The sequence below is a fragment of the Epinephelus fuscoguttatus genome, linkage group LG1 (genome assembly GCF_011397635.1).
Source record: "Epinephelus fuscoguttatus linkage group LG1, E.fuscoguttatus.final_Chr_v1".
Lineage (NCBI taxonomy): Eukaryota > Metazoa > Chordata > Actinopteri > Perciformes > Serranidae > Epinephelus > Epinephelus fuscoguttatus.
Genome location: NC_064752.1, coordinates 10894030 through 10910275, shown reverse-complemented (window position 1 = coordinate 10910275; position 16246 = coordinate 10894030). Strand labels below are relative to the sequence as shown.

General features: G+C 43.4%; 1 protein-coding gene across 1 annotated transcript; it reads right to left on the bottom strand.

Moving 5' to 3' along the window:
- Positions 1–879: 879 nt before the first annotated feature.
- LOC125889386 (uncharacterized) lies at positions 880–13196 on the bottom strand. Its single transcript, XM_049577302.1, has 6 exons — positions 12781–13196; positions 9301–9524; positions 8123–8225; positions 7791–7886; positions 6377–6891; positions 880–5216 (listed from the first exon to the last, which is right to left on the bottom strand). Exons 1-6 carry the CDS (start codon positions 12820–12822, stop codon positions 3764–3766), a joined length of 2433 nt encoding a protein of 810 aa, XP_049433259.1. The 5' UTR covers positions 12823–13196; the 3' UTR covers positions 880–3763.
- Between the last annotated feature and the right edge of the window lie 3050 nt (positions 13197–16246).

The following is a 16246-nucleotide window of genomic DNA, read 5'->3' as shown; positions in this document are numbered from 1 at the left end:
TAGTTATTTGATGTTATAAAAAGGAGATGTGACATCATAGTTGACAGCTGTGTCTGTCAATCAGTGTGCTCACAATCAGGACGTTAGCATGTCGCTCAGAGTACTGGCAGAAATAGGCTAGCTGTATCTCTCTGTGCCAACTAAACCAAACACATCCTGTAGAAAATGTAAGTTCTTGTATTTCTATTCCTGCACCCTAACATCTGCTGTTGGAAGTTTTTCTTTTGCTTCCAGTATTTGTACTAATCTGGGCTAAACACATCCAGGAACCATTGTTTTACTAAACACACAGAGATGAAACTGATATCCAGCTGAAACATCCGACCCTGGACAAGACAGAACAAGAATATTTATCCAAAATGTTGCAGTGTTCTTTAAAGCATTAGTGTCAGTGATCCTACTCAAAATTCATGGATGCCACATTTAACAAAACTGAACCATTTTCCATGGATTTTGACAATATTGTGAGTGTTAAACGTACTACTACTACAATGTTGATCTCTGTGCTGTATGTACAGCCTCCATAACACAGCTATAAACCTACAGAATCACATGATAAACCACTGGAGGCGTCTGATGGCATCAGCATGACCTGTTACTATCTCTGACCTCATCTGCACCTTCTGACAAAATCAATATGTACATGTCATAATGACACAAAACAACAGTAAAATTCAATTTAGCCATTTAAAGCGACAATAATATTCACATTTTGTGTTCACTCTTTGAAAATGGTAAATCAAAAATTTCACCAGCTTTTAAGGAAATTAAGTAGATTTTAAAGATCATAAAAACTGTTCACATTGGTTTCGTAACCATCACAAGAAAAATATTGAAATATGTCCAACACAATGACAATAAACTTATTTTTTTCCTCCATAAATCACTATGATAGTTTATAAAGAAAACATCAACACATACTGTCGTTCTATCTACAGTCTTTCCACTGGCCTCAGTCCCTGGTACAGAAAGGTAGGGAAACTTTTAGTATAAAAAACGATGTGCAAAAAGTTGTTTTCTTAGGTCCCTCTCAATGAAAACAATGTAAAGAAATAATGTAAATATCTACACAACCTTTGCTCTTGCCATTTCAGATTCTAGGATTACTGTGCACTCATGGCGACTCGTCACATTTGTGCATCTGTTTGATTTAAAACGAGTTACTGCATTCGATGAACTCCTGACAGGTAGCGCACACAACACCTTCATTTTCATATTAAAACTAGCTTGAGGTATTATTGCACATTTTCCCGAACTGCAGACCTGGAATCAGCAGATTTCAGATTCACTCCCACTGTACCTGTTTTTAGTGGAATGTCAACGCTGTCTTGAGCTCTGTCTGTCCTGACTGTACAAACACTGCAGCAGTCTAGACAACCTAAGTTGACTTGAGGTGTATCTTCCGTGGAATTTTTTTCCGCACAGTCAACGCATGTCTGTAGATTTCAGTAAACGTGCATAAGCTGTTACCTGGGTAGGTAGATCTGTAAACATCCTGCCAACAGTAAAGACACCAGCAGGAACAGGGAACTATGTGCCATGAAGAGCCCAAAATCTTACGCTGCATTCACGCAGGCCAGCAGAACAGTAACAACACTCTGGTTATTTAAACTTCACACGTTATTAGTGCTTCCCTTTCAGAGACTTCCTCTACCTCCGCTGAGGAGGTCATGGTTTTGATGTCATTTGTGCGTTCATCTGTGCATTTGTCTGTTTGTCAGAGGGATAACAGAAAAACTGCTGCCCTCATTTTCATGAAACTTGATGGAAGGGTGGAGCATGGTCCAAGGAAGGAGACATTAAATTATGGAGCGCCTCCGAATCATGAGATGGATACTAGAGCTGCTCACTCAAAGTCAGAGCAATTTTGTTTTTTAGTCAGTGTGCTGTGTACAATGGAGTGAGTGCGCCTCACTTTCATAATCATGGTACTCATGTCCTAAAAAGTACATGTATTGTTTTAATTGGTGGGGTTTCTGTGGTGGTAAGAGCGTCAACCTGCTGCCGAAATCCTCTGAGAACCTCCATGGCACATTGTTCCCCATCCCTGATCAACACGGTTTCACTAGTGTTTCACAACCAAGGAAATCAGGTCGCTTTTTTTCATTTTAGTTACAAAAGCTCCCACCGATTGGTATTTTAATTGTAAACAGAGTTTCTATAAAAACCATTCAGGATTTGGTATCAAATCTCAGTTGTCTTTGTCTGCATTGCTACAGTAGATGTGTTCTGTGGCCCTGATGTAAAAGTAGTCGTATGTGATCTATCGTTAGTGCACAGCCAGGTACATCACGCAGAACAGTATTGCTCCCCGAAATCTCATGGTCTGTTTGAGGATTTGAGTCTGAACCCAAAAGTTTTGTAAATTTTGTCAAAGATTCTGTGAAATAAATGTAGCATAAGATGTAGCATAAGACATGATGCAGACACACACGCTCATCTGACCTTGTTCAGCTGTTTGTCTTTACAAGCGTCATGCACTGACACACACATTTTGTCCAGAGTGCTGTACAGTGGTGACACACCCACACATAAAGCTATCAGTTGAGGTGATGTACAGCGATGACAGTGAGGTTCCCTCTCGCGCGCACATTCATTAAAGGAACAGCAGCATGTCCATAAATCCTCTTGTTCTGTTTAATCATATGAGAGGATGGATACCAGTTTCATCTTTGTGTTTCAAGTATGTCGGGCCCTATGAAATGTGTTTTTATTTTTTCAGATTTGGTTTTAATTTTTCTGAATTCTGTGTTTTATTGTTTAAGCACATTTTGTCATCAGAAAGAGTGTCTGAATATGTTGTGGATGAATATAATTTCAATAATTAGATAAGAAAAAAATCAGTTTAATAATTATCAATGAATTTGAGGTAAACCACCAATGCATTCTTTTTTGTACTATTTTCAATAATTTAATAATTTCCCTCACAATTTAGTGAGATTTCCTTATTCATAAGGGACACAGGTAACATGTTTATACTTCCTGTGAATATAATCCAATTAATCTTATTTCCATACATGCATTTACACTGTATTAACTCCTTATTTTGAAAAGCCGGCATAGTCATTTCTGTATCCTGGGCTGTTTCAGTATATTTACAGAGTAGAATACGGGTACTCTCCAGGTGCACTACAACTTTAATGGCAGCTACCGGCTTGACCACTCAAATGCTACGTTGGCTAGCTTGATACAGAAACATTAGAGGCTGACTCTGGACAACCTTATCTCTGCAGTTCCATCTCTGTTTTCGGTGCTGCAGAAATCATAGGGCCCTTAGTACGGTACTCCAGAGAGGACAGAGAGAGCAGGGTGGATGGCAAAATGCACTGCGCTGTGGATTCATAGAGTCTGCACAGTAAGATATTTTGGGGTGGAATAAAAAACGTCCACAGAGGGTCTGCATGCACGTGAGCAGATAAAAATGACATCAGTCAGACCCATGCAGCTACACAGATGCATAATCCAGCTGTTTGTTTAGATCAGACAGCTGTGGGGTTGTTTGAAGGTGAATTTTTGTTACTTGTTAAATTAAGCTAGGCTAACAGCTTCCCCCTGCCTCCAGTTTTTGTGCTTAGCTAGGCTAAAGACATCCTGGACCTCTCTGTGTATGGGACACACAAAGATGAAACTAATACCCATCATCGGACTCTGGAAAAAATTGAACAAGAGGATTCAGTGAAATGTCGTACTGTTAGCTCAACATCACGCACACTCACACACGCGCGCGCACACAGAGTTACAGTTAGACGTGGTGCCCATGCAATTAGACGGTGGTGACCGTCAGCAGAGAGCTGGTACACATTATGTCCTCCTGGTTATCCAGCCTGGTCCCATGAGTCAGCAGCTCCTCTACTGTCGTCCAGTCATCCAACAACTTCCTGTTCCTCAGACGACTCAGCTTCCTCTGACTTAGCTCCAGGACCGTGTTGCACCGCCCCTCTGGAAAAGCTCCGCCTCCTCTGCTGTCCACCACACCTCCATCTCCAACAGAGGCTCCTCCTCCTCCAGCGATGGATCCTCCCCTGGTGATGGCGTCCCGCATATTCCCTCCTCTTGCCTGCAGCTGCTGCTGCTTCTGCTCACGGGCCAACAGGAAGTGTTCCCTTCTCTCCATTCGACTCCAGTACCGACCCATCAGCATGTCAGTATTGGTCTCTTCATCCGTGCTCATTCCACTTCGTTCATCCGCCAGCTGAGACGCCCGGTCTCTCAGGAGCTGGTTCCTTGAGATCCGTGAGGTTGCGTTGGGTTTGGAGCTTGGATTAGATCTTGGCTGAAAACCAGAACTGGGATTAGGGCTTGAACTCGCATTCATATGTCCTTTCTTTGCATCCCATCCAGCAGCAGAGCCAGCTCCTGTGTGGCCCTCCAGGGTGCTATAGAGACCTCTGCCTCCCACGCCACTCTGGGACTGACGGGTGGCTGGTTTCGGCCAGGTGTCATTGACGTCTCCAGCCTGAGGAGGATGGACTGAAATCTGAAGCTGCTGTTGTTCTCTGGCTCGGCTCCTCCCCAACTCCTGCTGCCTCTCTCTGTCCATCTCCTCTTGAATCTGTGCCTCCCTTTCTCGCTCCCTTTCCCTCTCCAGCTCTTTCTCTTGCATTTGTCTTTCTTGCTCTAGTTCCCTCTCAATCTCTCTGTCCCTTTCTGTCACCAGTTGCTCAGGCATCAAGCTTCTTTCCTGTGAATGCCACCAGTCGTGGTGAGCGATCTGGGCATTGGGGTTGTTGTCGCAGCATCGTTCATGGGTGCTGGCACCCCTGATATGCCCCAGAGCGGCGGGGTGTTGTTGTGGTGAGAGGGACAGGCCTGCTGGGTGAGAAGCCATCACACCAGCCACTAGCTCACCTTCCTCTGGCAGGCCCTGTGGCAGGATGTTGTGTGGCGGGACACCTCCACAGTGGTGCAGGGTTGCTGCGCAGTAGGAGGGGGAAGCTGGGTGGCTCGCTCGACGGCGGTACTCCTGGGGAGGAGGGCGATGATGGAGCGTTCGGCTTCTCCTCAGCATCCCCACCGAACTCGAGCCCTGGTGGTGCTGCTGCATGGGTACTAGTGGTCTCCGGTGGCTGGAGGGGGTGCTGCAAGTGGAGAGGACCGGGGCGTTCATTCGAGAAACTGCAGCATGGGCGTGGGAGGGGTTGAAGAGGGCTCCACTGCTGGAGCTGTGACGGTTGAGACAGGGCCGGTCAGCTTTATGGAACTGGACCGATGAGACCCTGGAAATATAAAGAATGAGGTCAACAAACAAACAGTAATGACACATTTGAGAACGCAGATATTTAGAAGAATTTAACAAGTACCTTAACTTCAGATCGATATTTAAATTCATCTACTGCATATAGCTATGAAATTCTTGACGATGTCATTAGATATTCTTGGTAAATTAAAACTAATGTTTAGAGTCAAACATTTGTGCAGATTGATTAACTCCACAAAACTTGTGTTGAGAGTTTTTAAATTGATTTAAACTAGTCTAGAGAGATAGACATAATCTTGTTTTAACTGGTTTAAACAATAGAGATACTTGTTTAGGCTGGTGTAAATTATGGATGTTCTGATGCAAAATGATTCAGTTTAGACAGGTTTTACAAGGTTCTAAACTGGTTTAAACTAGCAAGTAAATTGTGCTCAATACTGTCAATATTCATTATATTATTAATTACTAGTATATGAGCGGGAAAAACTATTTAATTGATTTGTTAGTGAACCTTGTTAGTTATAATGGAGCTGAATTTTGAAACTTCCCCTTTGTTGAATGTTTCTTTTGTTCCTGGTTTCATATGATCGGGGGAAAACTCTGCTAGCTGCTCGGCTAATTTATGCAGTGTAAAATGTCATTGGATTATGCTAATAATGTTACCATGTTTTGGGGAAAATGTGTCTAGCAAAAGACAGGTGTTATATCAGAGCAGAATTTTGTACTTTTGTTTAACATTGTTGCTTTTAAGCCAGGTTTTAGGTGTGTTTTAACTCAATCAGTATTTACAGCACTTCACAAAAACTCATCATAGTGGCATAGCTACCCCACTGCCAAATAGTCTTTTGAAGGTGTAACTACAGAGCGACACAGAGACACCACTGCATAAGAATAACTGCTCATTACGACGTGAGCCACTTGCGTAGGCTTTGCATACAGCCTGCATGCAACTATAAATGAGCCTTTAGTGGCACTGGCTCTTTTTTAACAAAGTTTTGTCCACCTCCAACCCATTTTCAAAACAACAGGAAGCCTTTGCTCAGGCTTGCTCAGGGCTCGATAAGTTCTCTGACTGTTGCTGTCGCTCGTAGTTTATCGGGACAATTAGTCACACTTAATCTGCCAGAGTTTGCGCACTCACTTTATCTTTAGAAGAGGTGTCTTTCTACAAGATTCTACCTGAAAAGGCCACGGGGTGGGAGATCCATGATGGGCCCAGTGCCCTCCTCCAACTCGAGCTGCAGGCGTGGACACTGAGGCTGCATGGTCAGGGCCTCAGGGATGGCCTCCAGGAGCTCGCGGTGGCTCTTAGGGCAGCTGTCACGCCGCTCCCGCCTCTCGCAGGGTTCGCCCTGATGTTGCATTCTGGCATTGTACAGCCGCATTCGCTTCTCCAGCAGCCTCTGAAAGTGCCTAAACTCCCCAGTGCTTACGCTGTAAAAACCAGAGTCGCTGAGCTCTGAAGAAATAAAGGACTCAGAGGAAGGAGAGCCACCGCCACCAAAGCCTCCACAACCCCCCGGGGCGAGGGCCCCATGAGAATGACAGTCTTCCAGGCCTCCTTCCTCGGTCTCTAGCCCAGAGAGGTCCCCCTGATGGATGGAGCCGTCAGTCCAGCCCAGACCGCTGTCCAGCTCATGATGGAGGGGCATGAAGCCCATTGGCTTCTCCAGCATGAAGTCCTCGTCATCCGTCTGCAACAACAGTCATCGTCAGTCCCAAGATCATTTACATTAATACGCACACCAAAACACTCAGTTTATATTGTTAGTGATTTTTGTTTTCTTAAGATTGAGTAATAAAAATGATTGCAATCACGCTTGCAGGCGAATTCACAAAGAATGGATAGCAGTTGCTGATTGCTCGCATCACTTGAAAACACTTTCTGCCCTGTGTCAAGGTCAGATAGACAAAAAATATTGTGTTCGTGATATAACGGTGCACGCCTGTGAAGTCCGTTTTTTGCATCTGATTGCAATTATCCATGTGGATAAGTATAAATGTTGCCCCTGGAGGCAGAATGATGGCATAGAGAAAAAAAAACTGAAATTCTCAGATGTGACCTGCAGGTCCTGACCCGCAGGGTGCAGAGGCATTCCTCAAATCTTCAGGCAAGGACTTTAAACATGACGGAGAGAAACCGTATTTGGGTCAGTGCCAGGAATGACACTCCTAATAAATACGCTTCAGTTACCGCCAACTCACTGAAGACACTAATTATTTCACTCTAACTGCGTGTGGCTGTTAGCGCTGATCTTTGTGAATTGGCCTCTTTTTCCAGTGAGGCACAATTTGATAGAAAGGGGCAGGTTTTGTGGTAGTGTATGAACATTACCTAATTTAGCTCTGTGCAAATGGCACAGGAGCTCCAAAATGGTATTTACCTGGCAGCACAGTTAGTGGTGCGTTTCACCCTTTGCGGGTGCTTTTAGAATTACACAGTTTCTTTTTGTCTTATTTGTGCTGGTTCGGCAGCCCAGAGGCCAAACAATTCTCATGTGAATTCCCTCTCGGTTTCTATATTTTCTACTCAAAATAGGAAAGTGATGGTATGCAATCTTAACAATAAGATACTCAACACAGTTTTGGATACCTGGCTGTGGCAGCCATTGGGTTCGTCTAAATTTGCATTGCAGCATCCCATCAGGCAGTTCTGTCCCTTTGGTCCGCGACCACTCAGTTCTGGATCCTGAGGGATTCATGATGTGATAAAAGAAAATGAGAAACAACACAAAGTTTCTGTACGTTTATGGGTTGGTCATTTATTACTAACTGAAGGAAGTCTTTGTTAAATCTCGACTAAATTAAAGCATTTGAAACTGATTGTTGCAGAGGCCAGAGTGATACCCAATATTTTGGTTTTTGCAGATTGCAATTAAAATATAACATTTATATTCAACAAATGTGTGTGGTTCTCCTTTTCACCTGGTGACCGATGTCCACAGTGTCCCGTGGGGAGCTGGACAGGTAGCTGTACCGTCCTCCTTCACAGTGATCTTGTGGCAGAGACAGATGGCTGTAGTAATGTCTGAGACAGAGGACAGGGACACACAAGACATTTTCAAGGCTAAATCATTTTTAAATCCTGTTATGACGTAGAACTTAAGACCTTAATATACTCCTGTGGTTCATCATTCTTAGGCCCTGATCACACAGAAAGCATTTTACAGGTTGCAAAAATGCTTGCTTTGCCTTTTTATTGTTGCCAGGCAACCACCTCATCACCTTCTTACCCTAACCTTCCCATGCAATCATTTATCATTTTCTAGTAATTAGTAGTGATTAAAATGGGTTTCCTCTAGCTCTGGTTGAGGGTGAGAGACTGACTGCAAATAGTTTGTTGGGCACAGATAAACAGAGATCTGTATGGGTACATGAAACCCTAAAAAAGAGGGTGGATCACGGGAGTACCACCAGTTGGTCCAGGAGCTTCACTTCGATGATGGCCGTTTTAAGTACTGTATTTATTTGCTTCCACACCTGCTGTTTTCTGTTGAGATTGTGGTAACTGCGATTTGTAAAGTTGTATAGCTTTGGGTATCCAGCAGCCGCTACCACCAGTTTCTCCTCCATCGTTTACCAACTGTAAACGTGACCACCACAGAAGGCCCGCCACTCAAATCAGCCAATTCAGAAAAAGGAAAAAAGCAGAGACAATGTGGGGCACTTTTCTGCTCTGAGATTAAGTTTTTTCAACTTGAAAAGTTCAGATCGCTCCTGCAAAAACACTAGGCACCTTGAGCACAGAAACGCAAGGCGCATACAGCCAGCAAAAAGCTTCATACTCATTAAGAACAGTTACAAAAAGCTGCCTCCAGCTGCTAAAACTCTTTCTGTGTGATCAGGGCCTTACTGATCATAATAACTTTATGCTCACTAACTTCAAAACTGAACTAAGTTTTAGGACATTCTTTTTTTTGATGTTGCAGTGGTTCATGGGATTACACAGAGCTGATTTCTGGTTCAGTTTTGAACTGATGTACTACTGATAGTTGTTTGTGTAAAGAACACACCGTTAGACACTTGTTCTAACTTTTTAAAAGATGCTTAGATTTGCAGATTTGTGTGTGTGTGTGTGTGTGTGTGTGTGTGTGTGTCTATACCTGTCCTGGTAGGAGGGACTGGAGGCATTGAGCCCCGCCCCCATCAATGGGAGGGGCAGGTTGAGGTGCTGCAGGTTGAGGGGAAGGGGCTCCCACATTCCCCTGTCTGCTTCAGTGCCACACCCCCTCTGACCCTTGATCTGCATGGTGATTGGACGCTGACTGGCCGCCAGGATCCGCAAAGCATCCCGCTGGCTCAGGTTTGCAAGACTTCGCCCACTCACCTGAGACAAGCAAACAGGGGAAGAGAAAGGATGTGATGGTGGCAACAGTTGGCTATTCCCAAATCCAGCCGACACAGAGTGAGATGGTCACCCTGACGGAGTCATGGTTATGTCCACATGATGAATGTAAGTGCAGTATTTGCTTTCCTTTTAGCTGCGGTTTGGTCTCCACCAACTCGTGAGAAAAACATCTGGCTCTTTAGCTGTTAGATATTTCACTGTCTTCACCAGTGGTCGTCAACTTTGTCTGCTGTTTGGTGCTGCAAACTGAACAGATGTGGATAGTACCTTTTGCCTGGTACCTTTTTTGGTACCACCTCTGCCGAGGTTTCAACCGAGCTGAGCAAATACTTGAAGGTGGAGCTAAAACACTGCAGACCACTGATTGGTCAGAAAGAATTGTCATCAGTGCAACATGCATTCGTCATTTATAAATAGTCAAGCTACTGTCAATAGTGACCACAATTTCTTATTCATGCGACCCAGATTTTAAAAAACAGCAGCTCCCAACACTAAGCCACGCTACAACTGCCAAAATGCAGATATTACTCAGTTTGGTGGCCGATAAGAGTTCACCAAGTGTCACAATGACGATGATGTCACGGCAGTTTCATTTGGCATTGCTATGCTGATCAGCTGAGAATCCTGCCTGCATTGAGGGAGGACTATCTACAGTGGGAGATGAAATAGAGCAAAAGGACCTGGCACCAAAAGTGAGTCTCTGCAGCAGGCGAGTATGGCTGTGTGTTTGGGTTTTTTTGATGTGTCACATTTGACGTCACATACAGGCTGGAAAACAGATTAGTAAACAGCAAAGAGCAGCATGGAATCATCTGAAAGCTTTACCGTGCTTACTTCTTTTCATATATCTCTTACTTTTTCAGTGGCTCTCTCAAACTTGGTATAGACTAATTTGAACCTATGTTTGAACGCTACTTTGGCGGAGACGGACAGTATTATGTGGTGGCACGTGACTGCATTTCACCAATTTAGGGGCTAAAATTAGTGTGATTACCTGGGTGTTGTTTTTCCACCAATGCTGACTGAAGCTGGAGCTGATAAATACCTGTGACTACTACAGAGTCATTTGACCCAGGTGTGAATGCCGATTGTAACCTTTCCCATTACATTAAAAAGACAAATGTTAGTGTTTTTTTGTATTTTTTGTTTTTTTTAGTGGCAAAGTGGCTTTAGAGTTTCGGAGTTTCCAATCTTTCTCTGTGGATTCACAACTACCACATTACTCAATTAAATGTTTGATCAGAGGAGCTTCATTACGTGTAAGATCTGTACAATTCTTTGACACTTGTTGGCAGTTTTATAAATCAATGAGCGGGACGGCTGAATGGCAATACTCAAATTCACTAATGACCTCCAGAGAATGTAATGTAATGTAAATGTAATACCTGCTCTCCTCCTATTTTATACCCTTTTTCCTCCAATATTAGCGTGTGTATGTGAGTTCCCCTCAGCCTGTAAAATTATTATGCACCGATACTCTACTTGGTTCGCCCGAGGGCCGCTTTTGCAAAATGACTGGAAATCAGGGGGCAGTTAATAAACAAATGTTAATTATATTTATCAGTATATATAAAAACAGAGCTGCCTGTTTTCAGCCTTTCAGTGTTTGCTCTGCTCACTCATCTTTGCCAAGAGGCAAATCCAGTTGCAGGAACCCTACAGGGCAAATGCATGCATGGGTGTTTCTAGAACGAAGGACATTAAGGGTGTAGCCTGGACCTCTGTCCGGGGACTTGGGCGGGATCCTCCCTTGGCACTTTATTCTATTTAATTATTTAAAAAAGCTAAATTTTAATGATTTTGATATGTACTCTGACACTGTAGTTGCTTTCAAAGTAGAAAAAGATATCCCAGTCAGAATCAGTGTATTTTAATTGTGAATTAGACAGTGGTTGGTAGGCCACCCGGCAACACACGATCACGGACCAGATTTGGCCCATGGTCAACAAGTTGAGTATCACTGGTATAATGTCTTCTGTAGATTTGGAGGAGCTCTGTCAGTAACCCTGATGATGTCGTTGTGATGTCATCAGGGTTATCCCAGCTTGGACTTGAAGGTGATGAATGTATAACAGAAAGTCTGCATCGTAAGCTGGAGGTGTGGAGTTCTAAAGATGTGGCTGTTTACCAGGCACAGGGGGCCTAATCACAAGACACTATCCAACTGCATTATGGGAAATGTAGGTTCCAGTGTTGTGGGAGTTTGACCCATACCTCTGCTGCACCACTCTTATTAAATCTGTCTCTCAGAAGTCCAACAACTTTATGGGAATGCCAGACATGAGAGAAAGCTCTAATCCATCTATGCATTGTGGGAAAACAGCATCAGCGATACCACAGCCAAATTTTAGTCAGCATGCTGCCATTTTAACTGCACTTCTAGCGCCTTTTATTTTACAGTGTGAACACACTACAGACAAACAAACTGAATTAGTCAACATTATGCAACTGGGTCACGAGACACAGATCTGCCTGCAGACAGATGGTAGATTTATTCCAAAATTACCAGACAGTCAAATTCTGAGCCATTTATATCAAATATGACGAATGTGAACATGATGTCCATATTTCCACTAAAGGGTTAACACCTACGAGCCAGCATCAACCTCATCCTGCTTCTCACACACACACACACACACACACACATCACACACACTCACACACACACACTCACATACACACATGCAGCTCAGCAGCCATCGAATTAGACGCATGAACAGTATTGTTAACTCCAGCACATCACAACCATGAGTCACCCTCCGCTACATTCAACCAGACACACACACGCATACACACACACACACACACACACACACACACACACATTACATGAGCTGAGAAGCACAAAATGGCACCTGTGTGTGGCTACAGAGGATGGCAGCAGAACGACTGTGAGCCTTCAGCAGATGGAGATGACGAATATGAACCTCATTCTTGTACACAACATGATCATTTTATATATTTCCCAAAAAAGGACATAAACTGTTTCAGATTCAACACACACATTAGGCTCATTTTACACATACATACATACACACAAATGCAGAGTCCTGCAGAAATTATGAGATGATGCCATTTTGCATCTGCATCTACAGGCGCGCACACACACACACACACACACACACACAAACCTGAACGTGTCTTACAGAGCTCAGTTCCATCTTCTTCAAATCAGACATCATTAAACACACACCCAGCATCATTCAGAACATTGAACAGGTCTTTGGACGCTCACCATTTGGTCTCCCATCCACGGTCCAGAGAGCCAGCAGCCCATCGTCACGGCAACAGAGGATAGCTGCCTTGGTTCCTGTGGAAATCAACGATGCTGCTGCTTCCTCCAGCAGATCGTCTCCTCCTCCTCCTCCTCCTCCTCCTCCTTCTCACTCTCTCTGTCTATCTCTCCTCAGCGTGCCTTTCACTATCACTCTCTCCTCAGCATCTGTCCTCTCCTCACTGTCCTCCTCCTCCCTTCTTCTTCTCTTCTGTGTATCCCCTCTTTCTTTCTTTTTTCATTTAATTTGTCAGCGTCTCAATCCGTGCCCCTCCCCCTCCTTCACAGCTCCAGGTTTTAGCATCCTGCACACACGCACACACACTCATGCATGCATGCAGCTCTGCAAACATAAAAATATGCGCAGGCTGACACGGTGCGTTCAGAGATGGAGAGGGAAACACACGCAGTCACACAGTGAGGATGGTGTCTGATTGGTGGCCTGTTAAGGGTCATCAGCCAATCAGATGCAGCGTTCTCCCTCTGGATGTCTTCCTCTCTGACTGAAACTCCTCATGAAGCCTCGACATGTGCAAGAGGGAACCTGTACTGCAGCGATACACACAGTAACAGAGGGAACACACCGTACAACCATCCATCTTCTAGCTGTTCATCTGGGATCCTCCTGCAGATGCTGCTCAAGGCATGCTGGGAGATGGAGTCCCTCGTGTCTGCTAGGGTTCTTCTGTTTTAGATTGGGACCAAAATGTTCTAGCAAGTCAATGTGCAAGAATTTCCAGATCCATTATTATCAGTCTCAGCTGTGGAACTAGAAATGGTACATGAGTTGATGTGTGTGATCTGTATCGCTCTCCATCCCCATCCTCTCCTTAAGTGCTCACCAGCAGTGGTGGGTAGAGTACGGAAAATCTATACTCAAGCAAAGGTGCAATTACTCCCTTAAAAATGATTCAAGTAAAGGTTAAAAAAAGCTAATCAAGTTAAAGTTGAAAAGTACTGGTGCCCAAGCCACACCAAAGGACAAGCCAGAATCTCAAGGCAACACCTGTATCTATATCTGTGCACAGTAGCCACTATGATGTGTGTTATCACTCATCGAAACATAAAAGTTTGTTTTTAATTACTAACATTAATTACAATTGACAACCAGCCGTTACTCATGAAATATTTATTAACCAAATGATTCAAGAATTCATTTTAAAGTTTTTAAAATCACATCAAAGCAACAGTAACACATCCATTTAGACGGGAAATAATGTAAGGTAATGTGATGTGGTGGCGTTTCCCATCTTTCTTAGGAAATGGGTGCACACAACATACTGACACAGACAATAAAAAATGTATTCATAACTTTTTGTATGGGCCCATTTGAATATTGCAGTAATAATGTGTGGTTATCACAAAATCCCACGGCACACATGGATTGGCATCACGGCACACCAGTGTGCCACAGCACACCATTTGAGAACCACTGGCCTAAACAAATGAGATATAAACCATCTCCCACTCTCACTGTCCATCTGCTCCTCGCCTACAGTTCTCTTTCTCCTATTTAATATCTGTTCCAAAGTGGATAAATTAAATGACCTTGCTTAGAATAAGGTTAGTTAGATAACTTCATTTTCACCACCAGTATGTGCACCTTACTTCAATGTGCTTGTGGAGAAGAGGAGTTTTTAAAGGCGGAGATCTCATCAAGCATATCATCATGTAACTTGTCTTTTTAGATTTTGGTAAATGAGTTGTGGCCAGGGATTGTCACTGGAAGCTGCCTCTTGTTCTGGGTTTTGCTCCGTCATGATTGCATTGTGGCCAAAAGACAGGTGGTGCGTCTTTTCTTCCAGGTAGCTGGAAACTTCACATCTGTAGCAGAGGTGCTTCTCACACTTTCACCCCCTACACTACATCCTCACATTTAGAGCAGACTAGTTGGAACAAAGGTATAGATGGCAAATTAAGTCAAGTAAAAAGTGGATTACTGGCTTAAAAATATACTCAAGTAAATTGTGGTATTGTTTAAAGAAAGGGACATAAAAGGTGAAAGTGAAAGCCCACCCCAGATTCACTCTTGTCTTGGAGCGAGATTTGTCTCCTTGGCATTTCACCTTGCTACCTTTGTTTTTTTGGCAATCTGCTAAGCGAATACCTTTTTATAATGTCCCGACCTTACAAGCCACTGCTCAAATGTAGCAGCCCAGTAACGTCCCGACCTCAGCTACATTAGAAGAGAAGAGGGCAGCGTCTCTGCAGATAAATACACCCCCACACATCTCTACTGATGGTAGAGAGGAATTGCTTTTGTATGAGTCTACGCATTGTTTTTTTGTTGTTGTTGTTTTTAGGAAAATCCTGCATTATATACATTTAATAACTGGGGCCCAAAGCACTACAACACCTTGATTTCAAAGTTTCAGTCTCATGAGTGTATTATAACAGTCTATTCATGTCATTGTGCAGTATTTTTTCAGATATGAAACATCAATCTACCATATTGGTGTGATGTAGGCCCTGTCACAGCTATAGGCTTCATGGTCAGCATTTTTGTGATGCATGGAAATATTTAAAACCTGCAGAGTTTTCATTTGATATGAATCAGCTGGAAACATTGTAAAGTCATCTTGTGACTGAGCCAGCCACTGATTACAAAATCTGCTAGTGGCAGCTGTCATTACAGCCAACAGTATTTTTGTTCATTGGCAAAAAGTGAGAAGCTGCTTCTGTTGCTTTCTCAAACTGCTCACTGTTTCAGACCCTGTCAGACATGCGCCTCTTTATGTTAATCTGCAGGCAGTTTTAACATGTTGGTGTCTTCAACACAGCACAAGTCTGAACCGGATACCATGACATTAACATAAAGGTTGCAGTAGCATGAAGTTAAGCTCGCGAATTTGCGAATCCGAGGATGGCAGAGGAATGGCACGCCTTACTCTGCCTCTGATTGTCTTACCCTGACATTTTTATCCTAACCCCAACCGATCCCAATCCTCTTGCCTAACCCTAACCAATCCAACCAATGAAGGCGACGAGTACCAGTCAATCATAGGGAGAATAGGGCGAGTCATCATTTGCAAGTTTGCCTCTTGATTGGCCTTCTCAATAAATATATTATCTTAAGCTTCATCCCTAATGCACAAAGAAAAGAAAATCAGTTTAACAAACCATAAAACACAGTTAATGAGACAGTTTTGAACTATTATGCTGATCTGTTCTGTACGACATCTATTGCACGTCTGTCCGTCCTGGAAGAGGGATCCCTCCTCAGTTGCTCTTCCTGAGGTTTCTACCGTTTTTTTTTTTCCACGTTAAAGGGTTTTTTTGGGGAGCTTTTCCTTATCTGCTGTGAGGGTCCAAAGGACAGAGGGATGTTGTATGCTGTAAAGCCCTGTGAGGCAAATTGTGATTTGTGATCTTGGGCTTTATAAATAAAATTGATTGATTGATTGATTGATTGATTGATTATTTTCAA

Excerpts from the sequence above, each read along its gene's own strand:
- LOC125889386 (XM_049577302.1), bottom strand. The coding sequence starts at position 12,822 with ATGGGCTGCTGGCTCTCTGGACCGTGGATGGGAGACCAAATG. Across the intron at positions 7,887-8,122 it reads CTGTGGACATCGGTCACCAG|GATCCAGAACTGAGTGGTCG; the intron begins GTGAAAAGGAGA and ends TGAATCCCTCAG. Across the intron at positions 6,892-7,790 it reads CCAATGGCTGCCACAGCCAG|ACGGATGACGAGGACTTCAT; the intron begins GTATCCAAAACT and ends CTGTTGTTGCAG.